General features: G+C 43.9%; 1 protein-coding gene across 1 annotated transcript in view; it reads right to left on the bottom strand.

The window, feature by feature from the left end:
* Window positions 1-21,118, bottom strand: part of SLC26A9 (solute carrier family 26 member 9) — a 91,278-nt gene that overhangs the window by 5,533 nt on the left and 64,627 nt on the right. The window contains exons 13-20 of the mRNA XM_066600186.1: window positions 20,751-20,857; window positions 18,866-18,935; window positions 17,895-17,987; window positions 13,644-13,751; window positions 11,494-11,763; window positions 11,120-11,174; window positions 7,776-7,921; window positions 5-79 (exon numbers count right to left, since the gene is read on the bottom strand). Of these exons, the coding sequence (XP_066456283.1) occupies window positions 5-79; window positions 7,776-7,921; window positions 11,120-11,174; window positions 11,494-11,763; window positions 13,644-13,751; window positions 17,895-17,987; window positions 18,866-18,935; window positions 20,751-20,857 (924 nt within the window). The remainder of the gene's footprint in view (window positions 1-4; window positions 80-7,775; window positions 7,922-11,119; window positions 11,175-11,493; window positions 11,764-13,643; window positions 13,752-17,894; window positions 17,988-18,865; window positions 18,936-20,750; window positions 20,858-21,118) is intronic.

The raw sequence follows: 21,118 nt of genomic DNA on the forward strand, positions 1-21,118 counted from the left end.
TCACCTCTTCAAGATTTGGATAATCCTCATTGATTTCATCTTGTGCGTCTTGCACATAAATCTCTGTGTCACCAGAACCCTGAAATAGATGCTGCTGTTATTATTGATGTATTGTAACTTGTTGGCAGAGCAAGTTAATTAGGGGGAAATGTGATACCAGTAAAATGTCAATATAAGTAGCTTACGAAAGACAAAAGTTTTGAAAAAATGTTTTTTTTTCCTGAGCAAAGTTGCAAGTTCATTAAAAGGACATACAAATAATAAAAACAAGAACAATTAAATAGCTCCGCACAACTAATATGACAAGTGGTTTCTCCAAATTCAAAGTAAAATACCACTTTTAATGGCTACTGCAGTCTTAGAATTAGGGTTCCTGCCCACAGACAAACATTTACTGCGGACTCCACAGCGGGCGCCTGCACCGCGGATCCGCCGCATATGGTGCCCATAGTATGCTGTGGGAAATCGATTCTTCCTGCACACTTGCGGAAACCAATTGCATTTTCCGCAAGCAGAGAAAAAATGCTCCATTCAGTCATTGTGACTTCAAAAGACCTGCAGCAAGATTTAGTGGCAGCAAGCACTGAGGTTTCCATTTGCACGCTAACACCTCCTTCACATAAGCGATGCGTTTTTATGCAGGTCGCATCGTGTCAAGAAATTGCGGCAACGCTGCATTGGCACGGTCTAATTACAAAAGGAATTAGTGTTTTCTCGTCCTTTCACACGGCCGCATCACATGAGAAGGACGCTGCAGCAGTTGTCAAAATGGCTCTAGTTAGCTTAAATAGCTAAATAGAGCCAGCTGTCAACTTCAACGAGCGCCGTACCCAGGTAACTCCCTCCCCCTCCCTTCTTTTCAGCCCCCATAGGAATCTATGGGATCACCCTGCAATTTTTGTCAAGATAGGTAATGGCCTATCTTTTGACATTGGAGAAAAATCGAGGCTGAAAATCGGCCATGTAAATGAATGTATTGGAATCCAATGCTTAACATTTTCACGATTTTCCGGCAACGTTTTCTTGCAGTTGATAGCTGCGAGAAAGCGCTCGCCTTAATGAGGCCTATGCTGAGGGTGTTCCTGTCTGGCCTCAAAGATTTACACCTTTACTGACCCAAAAGCACAAGAAAAGTCAGCTCCAATATGCTCTACACCATATACCAGTGGTGGCGAACCTATGGCATGCGTGCCAGAGGCGGCATGCAGAGTCTTCCCTGCTGGCACGCGTCGCCGTTGGCCGCTCACCACATCAGTGAATACCGGCAGGGAAGCCGGTATTTACTCACTGCACTGCTAGCGGCGCTGATCCCGGTGCACACTGTGATGTCAGTGTGCAGCCGGGATCCTCCTCCCCCCCTCCCCCGACGTCTCCTACTTGATTCCGCGAGAGCAGGGGGAGGAGGCGTCTGGCTACACACTGACGTCACAGTGTGTGCCGGGATCATTGCCGAGCAGCAACGCCGGGCAAAGGAGGGGCGGAGCTTCCACAAGGAGGAGGGGGTAAGTATGTGGGTCATACTGGGGGCCGCTGTGGGGTGTCACTATCATAGTGGGGCCGCTGTGGAGTGCCACTATTAGTGGTGGCCGCTGTGGGGAGTCACAATCATGCTGGGGGCCGCTGTGGGGTGTCACTATCATGCTGGGGGCCGCTGTGGGGTGTCACTATCATGCTGGGGGCTGCTGTGGGGTGCCATTATCATGCTGGGGCCGCTGTGGGGTGTCATTATCATAGTGGGGGCCACTGTGGGGTGTCACTATCATGCTGGCGGCCACTGTGGGGTGTCACTATCATAATAGGGGCCACTGTGGGGTGTCACTATCATAACGGCAGCCGCTGTGGGGTGTCACTATCATAGTGGGGGCCACTGTGGGGTGTCACTATCATGCTGGGGGCCGCTGTGGTGTGTTACTATCATGCTGCGGGCTGCTGTGGGGTGTCACTATCATAGTGGGACCGCTGTGGAGTGTCACTACTAGTGGTGGCCGCTGTTGGGAGTCACTATCATAGTGGGGGCCACTGTGGGGTGTCACTATCATAGTGGGGGCCGGTGTGGGGTGTCACTATCATAGTGGGAGACGCTGGGGGTGTCAAATAGTGACATTTATACATGTGGCGGAAATGGGCAGGGCTGCTTCAAAATAGACAGTGTGCAGATTTTTCTGTGTTTTGGACCTTCTGCAGTATTTTCGCATCCAAAAAGCAGTCAAAATCTGCACTCTGCCTATTTTGAAGCGTCCCTGTCCTTTTTAGAACGATGGGTATAAATCATACGCCATGATAAGCCCCGCCCCCTGATGTGTTGGCACTTTGCAATAAATAAGTTGGTTTTGGGTTGCAGTTTGGGCACTCGGTCTCTAAAAGGTTTGCCATCACTGCCATGTACCATAAATAATACACAGTAGTTTGTTCTGTGGAGCAGTGAAGCAAAATTGGAACTTTTCGGACCTATAGCAGACAGAGGAAACTAACTGGTTGCCACCAGATTCCTGAGGAGGCAGGTGGTCAAAAACCCTGAAGTGACTGCAAACGACCTGCAGCAAGACTTGGTGGCAGCAGGCACTGTGGTTTCTGTTTGCACAGTAAGGCGCACACTAAGGCCGGCTTTCCACGGGTGATGCGGTATCCCACGGCGAAGCTCCGCCGCAGGAGCCGCCGCCGAATCTCCGCCTGTCAGCACTATCTAATAGATAGGCTGACCGCGAAGAATCGGGGCAATTCGTAGCATGCTGCGAATTGCCCGCCGCGAGCGGAGAATTGCAATGATTCTCCGCTCGGGGACAGGTTCCAGTGCTTTTCGTAGCTATGCTATGGGAAGCGTCGGATGGCGTGATTCGCAATAATAATAGTTTTGCAATAAGGTTCTTGCATGTGCAGCAAGTAGAGATGAAGCTTATTTACTTATTCAGGCATTAGATCTGCGTTTTATACATCGGTCTAAACAAACTTTGCACCAGACGAATTGTGAAGAAAATATTAAGAGCCTCTTAATACATTAGTTGCGTCTGGTGATATCTACGTGCATCAGATTCAGCTTGGTGCTGCATAGGTCTCAGCTACAGTTTCCTCCAGTTTCTGGCATAAATTGTAGTGAATGTGACTGCTGCTTGCAGTCATGGCCCCTAACGCTAGGTCCATGCACTTTTTAAAGTAGCAGGTGTGAATTTTCAAACAGTCGAAAATCTAACATGCGACAAAATAATACACGTCAGATTTGTATGTGCTTCATCTCTCCAAACTACACGGCTGAAAACAAACCACATTTGTTTCAACAACTTTCGGTAAAGCCACGTGGTTCTTGCCTTGATGGCGTGTAAAAGGACCCTGCAACGTGACCTATTATGGTGTGTATTATGCGTGTAATAGAACCATAACAGGCTCTCGGTGTTAAAAGTAAAATATCAGTTTTTTTCCCCTAAAAATTGCTTTTCTAAAATGTGTGTTTACAGCGTACTTTAAAATAGTTCAACATAAAAAAATAATATGTAAATATCACCACAATTCTACTTATCCATTGAATAGAGATAACGTCCTCATGGCCTCATTGATACAGCATGTGTGACTTCGCGCTGACCGCACACGTCCGAAAATCACAATAGTGAACAATAGCCGCAATGTTATTCCAAAAGTAATTAGTGTTTTTTTCGCCCATTCACACAAGTGTATTGCGTAAAAAAAGAAAAAAAAAGAAAAAAAAAAATCGCTGCAGCTCAAAATTCTGTTGGTTGACAGAATTGCTTCCATTAGCTTAAATAGCTAAAATAGAGCTAGCCGTCTTCTTTTCCAAACGCCAGACGCAGGTGAACTCCCACCCCTCCCTTTTTTTCAGCTCACATAGTAAACTAGCATTTTTCATCATGGCCTATCTTTACACACTGCAAGATAAATCGGAGACCGAAAACGGTCGCCAATTTGACAGTGCAATTTTTTCACACGCTGGAAAACTGCCCGTGTGAATGAATACATTTGAATTCAATGCTTCACATGGTAGCTATTTTCAGCGGACATTATCGCTGCGAAATAGCTGCAATATACTGCACCATGAACAGCTTAAGCCTGGGTTCACACAGGGCGGATTTGCCGCGGTTTTGCCGTGTGAAATTTCGCCACGGCGAATCCACCCACGGCCGCTAATCTCGGGTTTAGCTAGCCATGTGGACAAGATTTCTCAGAAATCTCATCCACACGGGACGGCGAATCCGCTGCGGTAAGTCAGCCGCGGTTTCGGAATATGCAGCATGTCTGTTTATCTTTTCTTTCCGTCGCAGCCGCGCTCTCCTTTATAGGAGTGCCGGCCGCAACGGAAAGGCGAGCGGCCGGGCCTCTTCAAAGCCGCCGCGGGTTTTTCCATGGCGGTTCTCCCGTCGGAAATCTCACGGTTTTTGCTGCGGCCAAACCGCGGGATTTCCGGCGGGAATACGCCCAGTGTGAACCCAGCCTAATAAAGACAAACTAAGCTAAAATGATGAAATTGCTTTTTTTTTCTATTTTACCCACTTTGAATCTTTTCCAATACATTATATGGTATGTTACATGCCATACCAATCGCCCTGAAAAAAAAGCCGTCATGTGGAAAAGTTAAAATAAAAATATAATTTTAAGTGGGGATGGAAAAAAACGAAAAAACAAGAAGAGCCACTGCAGGAAGGGTAAGGCCGCCTGCAGACGGGCGGGTCGGATCCGGTGGCGAGAATTCTCGCCGCGGGACCCGACCCGAGCGCCTGCAGGGACGAGCGCGTACTCACCTGTGCCTGGCGGCCCCTGCTCTTTCATGTGCCGGCTGCCGGGCAGCCGGAGCATGCGCAGACCAGAGCCGCGGCCGGGTGAGTGACGTTTCTGTGCGAGGCTCTGCGAGCCCCGCACAGAAATAGGACATGCCGCGGTTTGTTTGCCACGCGACATTTCGCGCGGCCAAACCACAGCCGTCTGCATAGGAGTGCGTATTGTAATGCACTCCTATGCAGGCTTTCAGTGGCGGAAATCCCGCGGATAATCCCGCCGCGGGATTTCCGCCCGTGTGCAGGCGGCCTTAAGAGGTTAAGGTGTGGCCTATTTGATGGACAGACTTCCGACAGACAATCTGTGCCTACAGGGTCCTGAGTTACACTACTGTCAATCCCAATACTTTTCTTTAACTTCTCCATTAAAAGCAGTATGCTTGATTTATAATTAACCCTTTCCAATCCACTGTCTGACGTCTAAAGACATTCTGATTGAAGGCTGTACAGCTCCGATGTCGGAATACGTCCGGCAGGGTATCCTTACTGTAAATTACTGGCCGCTCTGTTGTCAGGGGCCTCTCCAGCATCCCCTATACTGCAGTACTGGCTCTAGCCAGCAGATGGTGCAGTTGTATAATGGAAGAAAGAGAAAAAAACCCCAGAAAACCCTAAATCCAAAATTGGATTGCAAAGGGTTAATATATAATGCACACACCAGAGGGGGTGCAGTGACAGAGTGTAAATATGAAGAGTATTTCTACACTCATGGTAATATAATGGCAGTAACCTGAATCACAAAGCATTCAAGACCTTCAGACTACATGTCCTTCAAACGTTGGTGTTCGTGCAGCAAGGACTCTGGAAATTCCTATCCTGGTTGGATACCAGATTCTGATACACCACAAACTGTGACTGTACAACATTCCTGGCTATCAACACAATAAGCTGCCCTGCTTTAATCAGTTTTGATATGGAGCCTAATAAGACGTAAAGAATCATTTAGATTTCCTATGGAAAATATTGTGTAAGCGGTAAGTACAAGATTACGTTATTGATCTAAAAGGCATTTGTCTTGCAGTTGTACGCTAAGGGCAGGCACAAGTTGATAAAGCTTAGGCTGCGTTAGGGTCAGTTCAGGGTTTCCATCTATTTGCTCTGCTTTTGGAGGAGGGGGGGGGGAACTGAAATAAAATAGAAAAAAAAATGATGTTTTTTCCCCCCATTTCAATGGGGTTTCAAAAGACAAAAAATGAAAGCAAATAGAAAGGCTTCAGCTTGCTTCCGTTCCGTTAGCTTTCTGGTCTTTTGGACGGGACAATAGCGCAGTCGTTATTTTTCCATTAAAAAAACCAAAACAAACATGATGGAATAGCAGCAAACGGAAGTCGCTCCTTATTTTGAAAACCCAATTGAAATCAATGGCGAAGAAAACGGAACCGTTTCTTTACGTTTTATTTCAGCTTCGCTCCTCCAAAAATGGCGCAGACAGATAGCAACCCTCAACTGGCCCTAACGCAGGAGTGAAAGCAGTCTAAATCAATGTATAATATAAAGTTCTGGACTCTCGTGTATATTTTGTGTATTTCAAATGTTTAAGGCTGACTTCACACAGGTGAAAAAATTTGAGTAATGTTTTCCTGCATCGTCCTGCTTCCTGAAAATCACATCCATCTGAAGCACTGGATTCCAATGCATTTGTTCAGATGGGCGATTTTCTGGTGCATAAAATCGGCTTGCCAGAAAAGAATGCTCTACCTATCCCATCTGGCCGCTTGTCCTATCTATTACCAAAGACTCCTATGGGAGCCTATGAGAGCCATCAGGAAAGGGAAGGGTGAGGGAGTTTTGCAGCAGCTCAAGCTTAGCGTTGCCAGCAGCTTCCATAGGCCTGGGAGGGAGTTTAGCACGACTAGCTCCGCTAAGCTCTTGCTCGGCACCACCCCCTCCCCTTGCCGGCAAGGAAAGGGGGAGGGAGTTCCGCGCACTAGCTCTGCTAAGCTCCCGCCCCCTCCCTTGGCTGGCTCACTTATCGTACGGTTTAAACACTTCTCGTTCAGTCCCTTTTAGTCACTTATACAGAGAATGTGAATGACTGAGCGAATCTGAACGAGTTCTTCTTTGACCGAGTTAACAATGTATCTGCCTGTCTACATAGAGTGCCCAAGCAAATGAGCTAACAATGACGTCATTTGCTCTTTCGAATGATTAAATGGTTTGTCTAAAAGGGTCCTAACACGGAAACATTTTTCCAAGCTTGGAAACCTGTCGTGGCTCAGTCCAGTTTGTTACATTGTATCCAGTCTAGACAACGGTCTATAAGCTAAGCACAGCAAGATCACAAAGCTTCCCCCTGTCCTGGACTCTAGGCTGGTAGCTTGTACCTACCCCTATACATTGTAGTAACCCGCAGCCGTGTTTGCAGCACTGGGACATGACAGATTTTCTAGCATTTCAATATAAACAATGAATGTTTCTGTTCACAGACAGCAAGCAATGATCTGAACAATATAACTTGCAGAACTCTTCTATACAGCGATTAAGCTTTGTAACTAGTGATGAGCGAGTATACTCGCTAAGGGCAATTGCTCGAGCCAGCACTGCCCTTAGCAAGTACCTGCCCGCTTGAGAGAAAAGGTTCGGGTGCCGGCGGTGGGCGGGGAGTGGTGGGGGAGAGCGGGGAGGAACGGAGGGGAGATCCCTCTCTCCCCCCCACTCCCCCCTGTTGACTGCTGCAACTCACCGCTCCCCCGCGACGACACCCGAACCTTTTCTCTCGAGCGGGCAGGTACTCGCTAAGGGCAATGCTCGCTCGAGCAATTGCCCTTAGGGAGTATGCGCGCTCATCTCTATTTGTAACATAAAACTGTATGCAGACTCATACTGAATGCAGCACATCATCACTACGGACAAGTGAAGACAGACCAAGGAACTATTGGCACGGGAGCAGCAATAGACTTAAAAAGTGGGTTTGTGACAGTTTGTTAATTTTAGCTACTTTATTGCATTTTACTTTATTGGTTGTATTCTGCTATAATTAAGAAGAAGAATAGATACCTTCCCACACGACATTATATGTCTTATTCCTGTATTGTTTGCAAGTGCATAAAGCACAGCATCATGTACAGTAAGGAAGATGTGATCGCGATTCAGACCTCCCTCAGCAAAGACTCCGCCAAGTTCAATGTCATCATATACTTGCGCTAAAAGGAAAAAAAATATTAGAGAGGAAAATGCAAATTACCCTGTAAGAAAATGCTCTTTCCCCATATCCTGAATCCCTTGGGAATACTTAAATAAACAGTATGGTTTGAAATTTTCTTGACCGTTTGTAGCCAACAACAACGCCTAATAATAGGCTGTGGCTTCCTGTTGAGTAGAGCATCCTCAAAGAGTATAGGAATCAATAAATAATAGATGTTAATTGATTTCTTTGGGAGAGTGTTCTAGCATTCTTTGTGATATGTGCAAAGGTCATTGTACAGGGAGAGGGAGGAGGTAAGCTGTGACCATAACCTAATTTGAATACTGGATCCTATGCTATCTATATATCAAGAAGTGTCAGACTGTTGTTAAGGTGCATTTAGACAATGATTATTGTTCAAAAAAATGGTTGAAATAAGCGGAAGTGGTCTAAATGCGAGATAATGACGAACGAGAATTGTGCATTTTTTGTTCATCGTTCAGTTTCAGCCGGCATAAAAATCATTGTTGGCTCCCAAAGAAGTCAATTAACATCTTTTATCTATTGAAGCCTATACTCTTTGAGGATGCTCTACTGAAGAGGAAGCCACAGCCTATTAAAAAATCAGTTCCTTTGTTCTCATCTTATATGACCCCTTTAATGGTCAATTTAGACACAACGAGAATCGCTCAAAAATCGCTCAAAGCTGTCTTTTGTTATCAAAGCCGGTTGCGCTGATAAGATTCTCTGTGCCTGTGTCCTGCTGTGAATTCACAGCGGGGCATGGGCTGTAAGCATGCAGAACAATACAGCTGTTTGCCTATGCAAAACAGCTGTATTGCTGTATTAGTGGCTACGGTGGTGTCCCCTTATGGCTGCATAACTGTATAGTAGCTACTTAGCTACCATAGACTATGCAAAGATGATCGCTCAAAACTGTCACTCAAACTGTCGTTTGAGCAACTTTTGAGTGCTCATCTGTCCGTGTAAATAGGGTCTGGGGACCAGTGTATTTTGGTCCAAAAGGACCAGAAATTTTTTAGGTATTTTACCCATTTGGAGGTTTTACTGCCCTACTTTTTTTCTTCAGCTACCAAAATTATTTTTGGTGCTTTTTCTCATGACATATACAGCTATTTTTTAATATCTTTTTCACTGACTTAGGCCTCCTTCCCACGAACGGATTTCCGCCGCGTAATTCGCGGCGAAAATCCGCTGCGTTGCACGCAGCTATTAGGTTCTATTGAACCTAATAGCTCCATGCTCACGATGCGTAATTCCACCGCGGAATTACGCACCGCGATTTCTCCCGTCCTCACCCGCAGCATGCTCTATTTTCTGCGGGTGAGGACGGGCTGTACGCACTGACGGCTTCCATTGCAGTCAATGGAAGCCGTCCATTCACGCTATCTCCCGCTGTAACCAGCGGGAGATAGCGTGAAAAAACGCTTTCCCGCCCACCGCCGAGCGTCATATGACGCCAAATGACGCGGTCCGGCCGCGTCACGTGACACGGCTGGTGACGCGAGAGCGGTGGGCGGTGACGAGCGGTGACGCGGCGGTGGTGGGCGGGGAAGCGATTTCACGCTATCTCCCGCAGGTAAGTATAGGGGCTCTGGGGGGCGCCGTGACGGGCATCACAGCGGAATATTACGCTGCGGAGCCCGTCACGCTCGTGGGAAGGAGGCCTGTCTCTCAGTTTTTCTTTAGTTTTATTAGGCATATAAGCTAAATAAAAGGTTTGTTTTTTTTATTTACAGTTGTTTATTTTTAAAAGTAGTATATTTATGCTAAAATGAGGTACAGAAATCAGTTCCTCATTTTGTTTTGGATGTTTTGACATATAATTTGTACAGCCGCGGTTTAAAGGGCACATGTGGCGACAGCTTTGGTGTAGGCGGGGAGTTATTCTCTTTATCTATATTTTTATTTTAGTCTGTAATTTTTTTAATCTTATTTTTGTAATTTTTTTTTTAACATTTATGTTCCCCCATGATGTCTTAAGACCTCTGAGGGCCATTCACATTGTTGTTTTTTTTTTATTTCACACTCTTCCACTGTAGCTGGGACATCCATAGGAGCCCAAGTTACAGGGGAAAACATCCCCTTAGTGTGACAGTAGTTACTAGCGGAGCCGATCTGGGCCTTCTTGGCCTCTGGAGCTCTCCCTAGGCAGGGTGCACCCAGTGGTCACGTGTTCCCCGAGTCAAATAGCAAAAGTAACACTTCTGCTTCCTCTCCTCACTACATAGTGCTCACTGAGCGCGATGTAGCCTATAAAGAAGAAATCACAAGCGGTTAAAATCCACTTCTGCTTTCCCTCTTGGTCCTTGGCTGTGACTAACACACTGTTATATTTCAGGAGCAAGTGCCATAATTTTACCATTCTTGGGCCTTAAGGGCTTAAAGAAAACCTATCAGCACATTTAATCCCCATAAACTAAGTTTTAAAGAAATACGGTCCTGGGCCCCGTGTCTGATGCTCACTGGGTCCCCAGTTCCAGTGCTGTGCCATCGAGAAATCAGCCGCTGTACGCAATATAGCTCTTTTCATCGGCTCTGTGTTCGCACTCTCTCATTGATCTCTATGCGAGTGTGTGTGAACACGTCCGCCTTAAAAGAGTCCCACTGTGTGTACATGCTGATTTCTCGGGGGGCACAATGCTGGAATGGGGGACCCATTGAGTACGAGACGGCTCCCCGAACTCCTTGTTCCCTCACCTTTGAGCCCATAACAGTTTATGGGGCTCAAACATGCTGACAGGTTTCCTTGTAGGGATTATAATTAGAGATGAGCGAACGTGTTCGGCTCCGCCCCTTTTCGCCCGAACACCGAACTTTGCGAGCAATTCCGTGCTCGGGCGAAAAAAGTTCGGGGGTCGCCGTGGCAGCGCGGGGGGGTGCGGCGGGGAGTGGGGGGGAGAGGGAGAGAGAGAGGGCTCCCCCCTGTTCCCCGCTGCTGACGCCCGCGCCGCCGCGCCTCTCCCCGCCCCACGGCGCCCCCCGAAGCTTTACGCGCGGACACTGAAGTCCTCGGCAAAGCCGGTGTCTGGGTGCGTAAGTGTTCGTTAAGAACACGTTCGCTCATCTCTAATTATAATTATACCAATAATAACAATTATTTATTTGGTTGGCTTAACCCAAAAGGTGAAAATATTTGTGAAATTCCTTGAGAAAAATCAGAGATAGCCTAGCCGATCATGCAACTGTGTAATACCTTGTACATCTGCTAAATAGAAGTTCACACCGATCCTCTGAAAACTGGAACACAACTGTCGAAAGAAACAGGAAACTGATGAATGTAACGTTGTTGTAATGACAGCCCACCTAATTTTAGCTCACAGAGGTTTGTTTAAAGTATAACTTTCTGCAGCACAAGTCTGCCAGGATAGGAGGGGCAGCTATCAACTCAATGGGCCTATTAAAGCCACATTCAGTTCACGCCCTCTAGTGGCACCCTTGTGCGCAGAATTACATGGAACTAATTTGTGCAAAAATACAATTTCAGTATCAAAGTAATAGAACTGAGATATAGAATCTGTATTATCAATACACTATTACATTTTTTAATGTAAAGTCAATAATAAATACCTTTCCTAAGGCTTTGATACCCATCAGATCTACAAAACACACGCCACTCATGTCAATGATAACTGTATGGAAATTAACAATTGGAGGTGCCATGATGATAGGATCTTCAGTTTGTGCGGACACACCATTTGGGATGATGGCAGGAACTGTCAGCGTATTTGATGCTATATAACTGACAATGCTGTTTGTTCCATTCACTGTGCTGTTGTTGTTGGAATCAGTGGAAGGGGCGCCATCAAAGTCCTCTTGTAGTTCTTGCAGTGATAAAGTCTGCACAATAGAGAAAACAATAAAGAGTGAATGTGAAATCTGTCCATCACAACGTGTGTCTCTGTGTCTCTCAGGACATATTCACATGACCATATATACGCCACTATATAGCAGCGTCTAAAAATCAACCAAAAAGCGCAACCATCTAAAGCATTGGATTCCAATGTGTTCATTCAGATGAACGATTTTTGGTCAAAAAAATTGTGCCAGGAAAAATGTCACATCGGCAAGTGTTTTCGATCGCCGATTTTATACGTTGTGTCCAAAGATAGGCCTTGCCCCATCTTTTGCCGAGATACGCAGGAATCTCCAATAGACATCTATGGAAGCGGAACAAAATGGAGAGGGAGGGAGTTACATACAACACTGGGAAAAGAAGACAGCTGGCTTTATTTAAGCATTAGTAGTCATTCCAAGGATTTCTGCCGATCAATGGATTGGTATGGTATGGTATGGTAAAGTTTGGGACTCGATCATGGCAATGTTTCATTCATGTGATTTTACAGCGTGTACGGGCGACTGTAAAAACGCATATGGCTGTGTGAAAGAAGCCTCAGACCACAATGGACCACAAAAGACCCAAAGCTGAGAAGCTCAACAGCTTTTCTTTATAAGAGGTACTTCCAGCCAGGTGTCTACTACTTAATAGGCAGAAACAGCCTTTCTCTGCCAAAGCAGTCCTCAAACAACCTGCCATTAAGCCCCCTAGTGGCCATCTTCCTACATTCCTACACTATGTATCTCTCTGTCTATGTTAAATAAGAATTCAGAACAAGCATCACTTTGTCAAGTCTTAAAGGGGTTGTCTTGTATTGAATTATTAATAAGATATCCTCAGGATCGGTTATCAATACTTGATCGGCGGGGGTCCAACCCTCAAACCTCAACATGTATGGCTCTTTTACATGGGACGATTGTTGTTCAGATTCCAATGGGAATCTGAAGGATAATTGTCCCATGTAAACGCATGCAGCGACTGAACAACTGTCTGCTTACTGTGAATAGAGGCAGCAGGGGGAGAACACTCACCAGCCCGCTCCGCCTCTCTTCCGGCAGCGCTGTGTAACAGCATCACTGGGACGAGTGGCGGACGTCATTTGCTCGATGCAGCGTTTTGCTGCAATTTCACTTTTGTTTTCGGACGCAGATTCCTGCGTCCAACAGCGGGTTTTAGAACACCCCATCATTGTGATGGGTAATGAGGAGTGCTAAACGCACCAAAATAGAGCAGACTGCGCTTAAACGCATGTCTGCGAGGCTCCATTAAAATCAATAGTAACATTATACGCCGACGTCAAAACACCCATACAAACACCCATAGGGCTTATTCACACGGGCGTATATCGGCCGTGTTTTCATGCCCTGGGGGATATTCGCTGCCCCTCTGATGCATTGCTTTACAATGCATCAGTGCACAGGGGCGTATCTCCGCAGCGTATAAGCGCATGGTCTCGTGCCACTACGGCGGCGGCAGCTTCTGCATGGACTCCTATGGGAGCCAATGACAGCTGCAGGAGAAGGGAGGTGGGAGGATTTTAGCAGCGTGACTGCTAAACTCCGCCCCTTCTCTTTTCCTCTCCGCCCCTTGCCGCTGTTTGCAATGAGAAGGTCGGGACAGTGGTGCAGCTAAATACCTCCTCCCCCATTGCAAACAGGAGCAAGGGGCGGAGAGGGGCAGGAGCTCAGCACACTGGCTCCTGCCCTGTCCTCCCGTCTCCCCTTGCAAGAGACGGTGAGGTGGAGGGAAGGGCTGTCTCCCACCACCCAACAGCGTATATGCCGCCTTGTGCATCACACGGTAGCGTATATCGGCCAGCCGTTTTCACGGCCAGCCGATATACGCTCGTGTGAATAAGCCCTCTCTCACACTTCAGACTTACCTTGCTTTTCATGAACACAGACCCCCGCTGCCTTTTAAGTTCTTCTGCTTCATGCCTCTTCAAGTATTTCTTTTTTTCCAGATAGACTTTGCAAGGATCCATTCCAGTCTAGGGGGTAACAAAAGCCTTATCTTAATATTGTTGAGAACACTATCAAATATATAGAAATCTGTTCCCAATGCTGTGAAACTGTGTAAATAGTAAAATATAGTTTAACCCCTTAGTGACAGATGGTTTGCGCCTTAATGACCAACTAATTTTTTAGTTTTTTTCATCGTTGCATTCCAGCAGCCATAACTTAATTTTTGCATCAACATCGCCGTATGAGGGTTTGTTTTTTGTGGGAAAGTTGTATTTTCTAATGGCATCATTTTTGGGTACTTTGTGTTGGGGGGTGGGGGGAGAATACAACTTTGCCATTTGTTTTTTGGATTTCATTTTTACGGCATTCATTGTGCAAAGTAAATAATGTGATAACATTCTCCTGGTCGGCACGATTCCAGCGACGCCAAGCATATACAGGTTTTTATCTTTTGATATTTTTGTAGACAAAACACTTTTTTTTTCTTTTTTAAAGATCTGCTTTTGTGTCGCCGCATCCCAAGAGCCAGAACATTTTTATTTTTTCATCGACTGAGTTCTATGAGGTCTTGTTTTTTGCGAGATGAGCTCTAGTCTTTATTTGTTCAATTTTTGGGAACGTAACATTTTGATTGCTTTTATTCCATTTTTTTTATAGAGGCAAGAACTGGAATTCTGACATGTTCTTTTTATTTTTAACGCTGCTCACAGTGCGATATAAATAATATGTTACATTAACTCTGAGGGCAGTACAATTATGTCAATAGTAATACCAAATTTATATAGGCTTTTTTGCAGCTTTTAAAAAATTATTTATTTTTTTGTTTATCGCTGCATTAAAAAAACCCTAACATTTTTCTTTTTTTGTCAACTGTGTTTTTTGGTGGGATGAGTTGTACTTTTTGCATTTGTTGATCCATGTGAGGTTTTGATCACTTTCTGTTCTGTTTTTTTGTAGGAAAGATCATTAGCTATTTTTGCCATATTTTTTTTAGACTTTGCACTGTGTGGGTTAAATAATGTACTAATTTATTTTCTCTGGGTCATTATGAAGGCAACGATACCACATATGTGATTTTTTATTTTATCTTTTTACAAAGTTAAGGGGGAGAGGTGGTGTTTTATTTTTATTTGTAGTATTTTCTTACTTTTTTAAAATACTTTAAAAAATATTTCTCTCACTAGGTGACTTGAATATCGGCATCTTTTATCATTCTTGTAATAGTAGTGCATTAGAAAGCCTACGAGGTCAGCTGGAAACTGTGCCTCATAGGTCACCGTAGCTGGTAGACCCAAAGGCTATAGTCAAGCCTCTGGGTGCCATAGCCACCCATTGGGACCCTGCAATCCCTTCACGGGGGTGACAGATGGAGCCCCCTCCCTCTGTCTGCCTTTTACATGCTGTGGTCACAATGACTGAAGCGTGTAAAGGATTAAATAGCGGGAATAGAAGGTCTCTCCTTGGTTCCCGCTATTAGAACTAGTGCCCAGCTGTCATCCAGGCTTCTAATGCAGTGCTGTCTTTTGACTGCACTGCAGAATAAATCCCCTTAACGGCCTCTGTCAAAAGACATAATTTGTGCAATATAGTGAGCGGTAACATGGGAACCTATGGCAGATTGGTACAGCATATTACACGCGCAAACGTGCATGCAAAATACGCTGTCGCCTTACAAATATTTCATAAATACTTGGCCTTACTCAGTTGATACGGGTAGCACTCTATAATTTTTCTAAGTATTTGCACATGGTCTGTTGATATAGCTGTGTTTGCTATGTTTTTCTAAGTACTTGGGCATGCTCAATTGATGTGGATAGAATTCAATAATTTTTTCTAAGTGTCTGCACACGCTCCATTGAGCTAGCTGCACTTGTTATTTTCTAAGTCCTTGGGCACGCTCAGTTGATTTGGGCAGCACTCAATTGTTTTTCTAAGTGTCTGCACATGCCTTATTGAGGTAGCTATGCTTGCCATTTTCTAAGTACTTGGACACGCTCAGTGATGCAGACAGCATTCAATTATTTTTCTAGGTGTGTGCACACGCTCTATTCAGATAGCTCTACACTGGGTATGCTCTGGCAACATACTATGATTGGTGGAGCCATCAATATGGGATTGGTCAAACTATAACACCATTCGCTGTCTGTCAAGATTTTCTCACATCACTATTTGTTGCTGTCTCAGGTCTGGATTGTTCTGCCTCTCTTCTATTTAAGAGTTATCAGTTCAGCACAAGGCTCACTATAGCCCTGATCGTTGTTCCTCCCGAGGATGCCGCAAGGCAAAACATGTCAGGTGGCTATAGATTAGACTTTAGTAGGGCTTTGGTGAAGCTGACAGTGATTTCCACATAAGCTTTTGGAAGTTGGCCATCCAGGACTATGTTTTAGTGTGCATATGCATAATTACTCACAGGATATTAATTGATGACTGCTGGTCACATTTCATTGCTGCCACCATTTGCCTCTTTATTTTAAATATCATTCGGTGTTGTCTTTTTTGAAAAATAAAGTGTTTATACTAGAACTTTACCTATGGGTATTTTTTGCCTTTGGCAATTAGAATTGTGTTGTACATTCTGTGGATGGCACAGGAACAGAAGTGAGTCCAAGCCATACCTCAGCAGAATCTGTAACTGATAGTCAGCCTCCCACTGCAACAGCGGGGATCTGGGAGAACACAGATCCCTGCTGTCAACCCCTTGCCGTGATCAATGTAGATCAGGAAAGTGAAGAGTTCATAGAGAGCGAGAGCGTGCTCTCTCTGTGATGTCATCGGCCCTCAACTATGTAATTGCCGAGGGCCGAAGGGTTGCCATAGCCTGTGATCGCTATTGTGAGCAGTAATGCATTGCAGTACAGAAGTGCCTTATCATAGCATTTTGAGCTTTTTCTGGTTCAAGTCTTCTACAGGGATTAAAAAAATGCAAAATGTAAAAGAAAAAAATGTTATTGGACTCTGAATGCAATAATGCCAAAAAAGTATAGAAAATAAAAGTTTTACAATACATTATATGCACCCAAGACCTCATACAGCCATGTCGATGGAAAAATAAAAAAGTTATAGCTTTTGAAAAGAGGAGATGAAAATCTATCAAAAATCGTTGCATCCTTATGGCCAAAATAGGCCAGGTTACTAAAGGGATAAGGAGGTAGGCACCCATTTAATAGAATGAAGCAATGCTGGTGATCAGCCTTTATCTCGCGGAGGATTTCTAGAAGCTCTCTGTTTCTGGCGCACAAAGGGATCTCCTATGAGGAGGGCCCCTCTATTGTGTCCATATGCCCTCAGGAAAAGGGATTGTCCTGGTAGGAGATCCTGTTTAATCAAAAGGGAAGTTCTCCTTTAAATGTTAAATATCACATGCTACAGTAGTTTCAATATGTTTAGTGTATAGACAATAATGGAACAGCCGCGTTACTACACCATTTACCAACAGTAGATTTGTCATAAGCAGATGCTGTTTACTTTTGTGGAAGAAGACTGTACTCTGAGAATTTCACATAAAGTCCGATGATAATAGTGGCAAAAGCTTTTCTAGTTCAGTGTGTTTTATGTGCACACACAGTATACTGATAAGGTATATCCATAACAGAAGTTCAAACAATTTGTGATTGATCTCTTTTCAGTATCCACTTATTAAACACTTGCATTGTGCACCTACCTAGTGTAAATGTGGGGTTTTTGTCACTGTTCTTATGGAATAAAAAAATAATAAATCTGCTTTTTGTAGAATATTAGATAATAATTACAAAGATGGAGAGCAGGTGCATTTCTATAGGGGGTGCAAAGGTAGGATTCTCACCTAGGACCTGGTGCCCGAGGAGCTCAAACACCCCTATGGCACATAAGGAGATACCAGTATTATAAATGGACCATTTTAGGTGGAGGGGCTCTTTAAGACTGCCTTCGCATCTGTGGTGGGGGTTCCGTTTCCTTGCTTGAATTGGGAAGCAGGAAAGGGGTATTCCCTGGATGAACGGGTCTGTCCTATGATGAAACCCAATAGCGAATGGACTATGTTTACGCTCAGCTGCCCCTCATTTTACTGGAAGAAAAAGCACTGCATCCAACGCAGATGTGAATGCATTGGAGGCAAAGAGCATCAAGACATGTTGCTGTTCGAGAGCTCAAATGTGTCAAATTAAAATGCAGTTAAGTGTTTTTACCTTTTTAATAACTTTTTGTCTAAATATTTCCGAATTGGCAAAATAAAGTGGAGAGCAGTAATTGACAATCTTGATCCCATCAAGAGACTGAACCTAAACTCAGGAAAACAAGAAAGGTAAGTATATACATGCATATGAAAATCTGTATTTATGGGTATAGTATACTCATAATGAAGCATTTACCTTATGTGAGTATTTAAAGGGAATCTGTCACTTACTTTTAGCCCTATATGCTAAGTTTATGAGCTGAAAGTAGTGACCCACTGAGTCGGGGATGTGTTATACTTACCTTCCTCATCTTTTTCCCGGTGTTAGCATTCAAAGAAACCACTGCAGTGTTTTGAGTAGCGCACTAAGTTGTTTGCTCATTATAAAGTTAGAAAGAACATACTACTTGACATGCTGCTCAATGCACTGCAGTGGTGTCTTATAGTGCTGTCACCAGAGGGAAAGATGGGGAAGGTAAGTATAACGCTTACATCCCCGGACTCAGTAGGTCACCTACTTTCAGCCCATAAGCTTAGTTTATAGGGCTAAAAGTAGCTGACAGATCCCCCTTAATTCATGTGGGCTTATTTACGGGACCATAGTTTCAGCCCATATGCTGTCCCAATCTACAGTGGGCTACACATGGTTAGCATCTGGACCCATGATAGCCAATAAGGCTTTTAAGACGTGATTTTTAACATGCAGCATTGGTCAGTGTGAAAAAAAATCACAGCATGTCATATTCTGGTTCATTGTTACAGATGAGAATATGACATACAATATGAGGGGTTCTGTGAACATCAGACAGTATACAGATAGTATCTGTATGCTGTCTGATGTTTTTTGCATCCAGTTTTGTGGAGAACAAATGGGCAAGGCCGTATGATTAAGACCTTAGTGTTATTTAGGCTGTTTTTTTAGTAGCAGTAGTTTTCTCTTCTTCCTACAAAGTAATTAAGAAAGTTATTAAGTAAATCTCTTACCTTGCTGTAGACTTTTGGATTCTTGTACAGGTCAGTAGAGGCCACCTGACCCAGTGCTGAACCATTTCGACTAACATGGGTAAAAGGATACAAAAGATAGGATCTATTATTCTATAATGGTAGCTAAATCAATATCTATCTACCTAATATCCAGAAGATTAGAAAAGGGCAAATGTTGTCCCTATCTTAAAAAAAGGGAGGAAGGTCGATCCAGAAAACTACAGGCCTGTGAGCAAAATCACTAACTGGGTTGATCAGTGAAATGTGGTTGATATAGTATATCTTGACGTTAGTAAAGCATTTGACAAAGTATCTCATACCATACTTACTGAAAACAATTACTAAATATGGGATTGACAAGGCAACTGTTAGGTGGATTTACAATTGGCTGAGTGATCGTACTCAAAGAGTCGTCATAAATGGCTGCACATCCAAGTGGAAGAATGTATCAAGTGGAGTACCACAAGGCTCTGTCCTAGGCCCAGTGTTGTTAAACATTTTTATAAATGATCTGAAGGAGTGAATTGATGGGAAACTGATCACATTTGCTGATGACACCAAGCTGGAAGGTATAGCTAACACTAGGGAAGAGAGAGAGTATTCAAAAAGATCTAGAAAAGCTTGAACAGTGGGCAGTGACTAACAAAATGGTATTTAACAAGGAGAAAGTCCTACATCTGGGCAAGAAAAATGAAAAAAGCACATACAGAATGGGAGGAATTGGTCTAAACAGCAGCACATGTGAAAAAGACTTGGGTATGCTAATAGATCACAGACTGAACATAAGTCAACAGTGTGACGCAGCAGCTGAAAAAGCAAACACAATTCTGGGATGTATGAAAAGTAGCATAGAGTCTAGATCACGTGATGTAATTTATCCCCTCTACTCTTTCTTAGTCAGACCTCATCTGGAATACTGTGTCCAGTTCTGGGCACCCCACTTTTAAAAAGACGTAGACAAACTGGAGCAAGTTCAGAGAACAGTTACCAAGATGGTATGCGGTCTGCAAATCATGTCCTATGAGGAACGGTTAAAGGATCTTGGAACGTTGCAAAAAAGAAGGCTGAGAGGAGACTTAATAGCTGTCTACAAATATCTGAAGGGCTGCCACAGTGCAGAGGGATCAGCTCTATTCTCATTTGCACAAGGAAAGACTAGAAGTAATGGGATGAAACTGAAAGGGAGGAGCCAATTAGTTATTAGAAAAACTTTCTGGCAGTAAGAGTGATTAATGAGTAGAACAGGTTACCACAGGAGGTGGAGAGTTCTCATTCATTGAAAGTGTTCAAACAAAGGCTGGACAAATATCTCTCCGGGATTATTTAGAGATTCCTACATTGAGCAAGGGGTTGGACCCGATGACACTGGAGGTCCTATCCAACTCTACTATTCTATTAGCTATATCTCTACTTCTCTCATATCTATCTCTCTACCTCTCTCATATCTATCTCTCTACCTCTCTCATATCTATCTCTTTATCTCTCTACCTTTCTCATATCTATCTCTTTATCTCTCTATCTCTCTCTCTCTATCTATGTATCCATCCCACTCAAGGGTGTAGTTATTGTAGTTTTCCAGTGTATGATAGGATTGGACATTGGAAAGTGCAATACAAATTTGAATACAGATTTCTGTGAGAGCAGGAAAAAGAAATAAAGACAAATTGGGCCAAAGTGTAGTACAAAATAATAATACATGTGTAAAGCATTACTCTCTACTAGAAATGGTCATTGTACAGTGGGATCCTCTTTCAACTTTTGATATGGAGCCCCATGGTTTCTTGTTACACCCATGTATATACACTTGATAAAGGATGAGGGGTTTGTGCCCCTTTGATGCACTCATCATTTTACATTGTAGCAACATAAAGAAGATACAACTTACAATTGTGTATTGAAGATGACGACCAAGACGGAAAATCCCACACCAACAGCAACTCCATAGGGAAGACCAAGGATAAAGGTAGAGAGGAAACTCACAACCCAAACACACTATGAAAACAATGATCAAAACAAATCACAGTCATCAATATGTAAAAGAAACAGTTGTCAAAGGAAATAATAGTAATACACTGGAAACCTAAAAAAGAACTCGTCATGTCCCAACAGCCTCATAAACTAAGTTATGCGCTGTTAGGGGAGGATTAGGGAGTCGGGATGCATTTCTTATATTCGCCTGCTCCCATAATCCAGCACTGTCACCTGGTGAATATCGCATGGCGCACGAATAATTGACCCTTTTTAGAGTCCTGT

This window comes from Eleutherodactylus coqui, chromosome 4 (assembly GCF_035609145.1).
Source record: "Eleutherodactylus coqui strain aEleCoq1 chromosome 4, aEleCoq1.hap1, whole genome shotgun sequence".
NCBI lineage: Eukaryota > Metazoa > Chordata > Amphibia > Anura > Eleutherodactylidae > Eleutherodactylus > Eleutherodactylus coqui.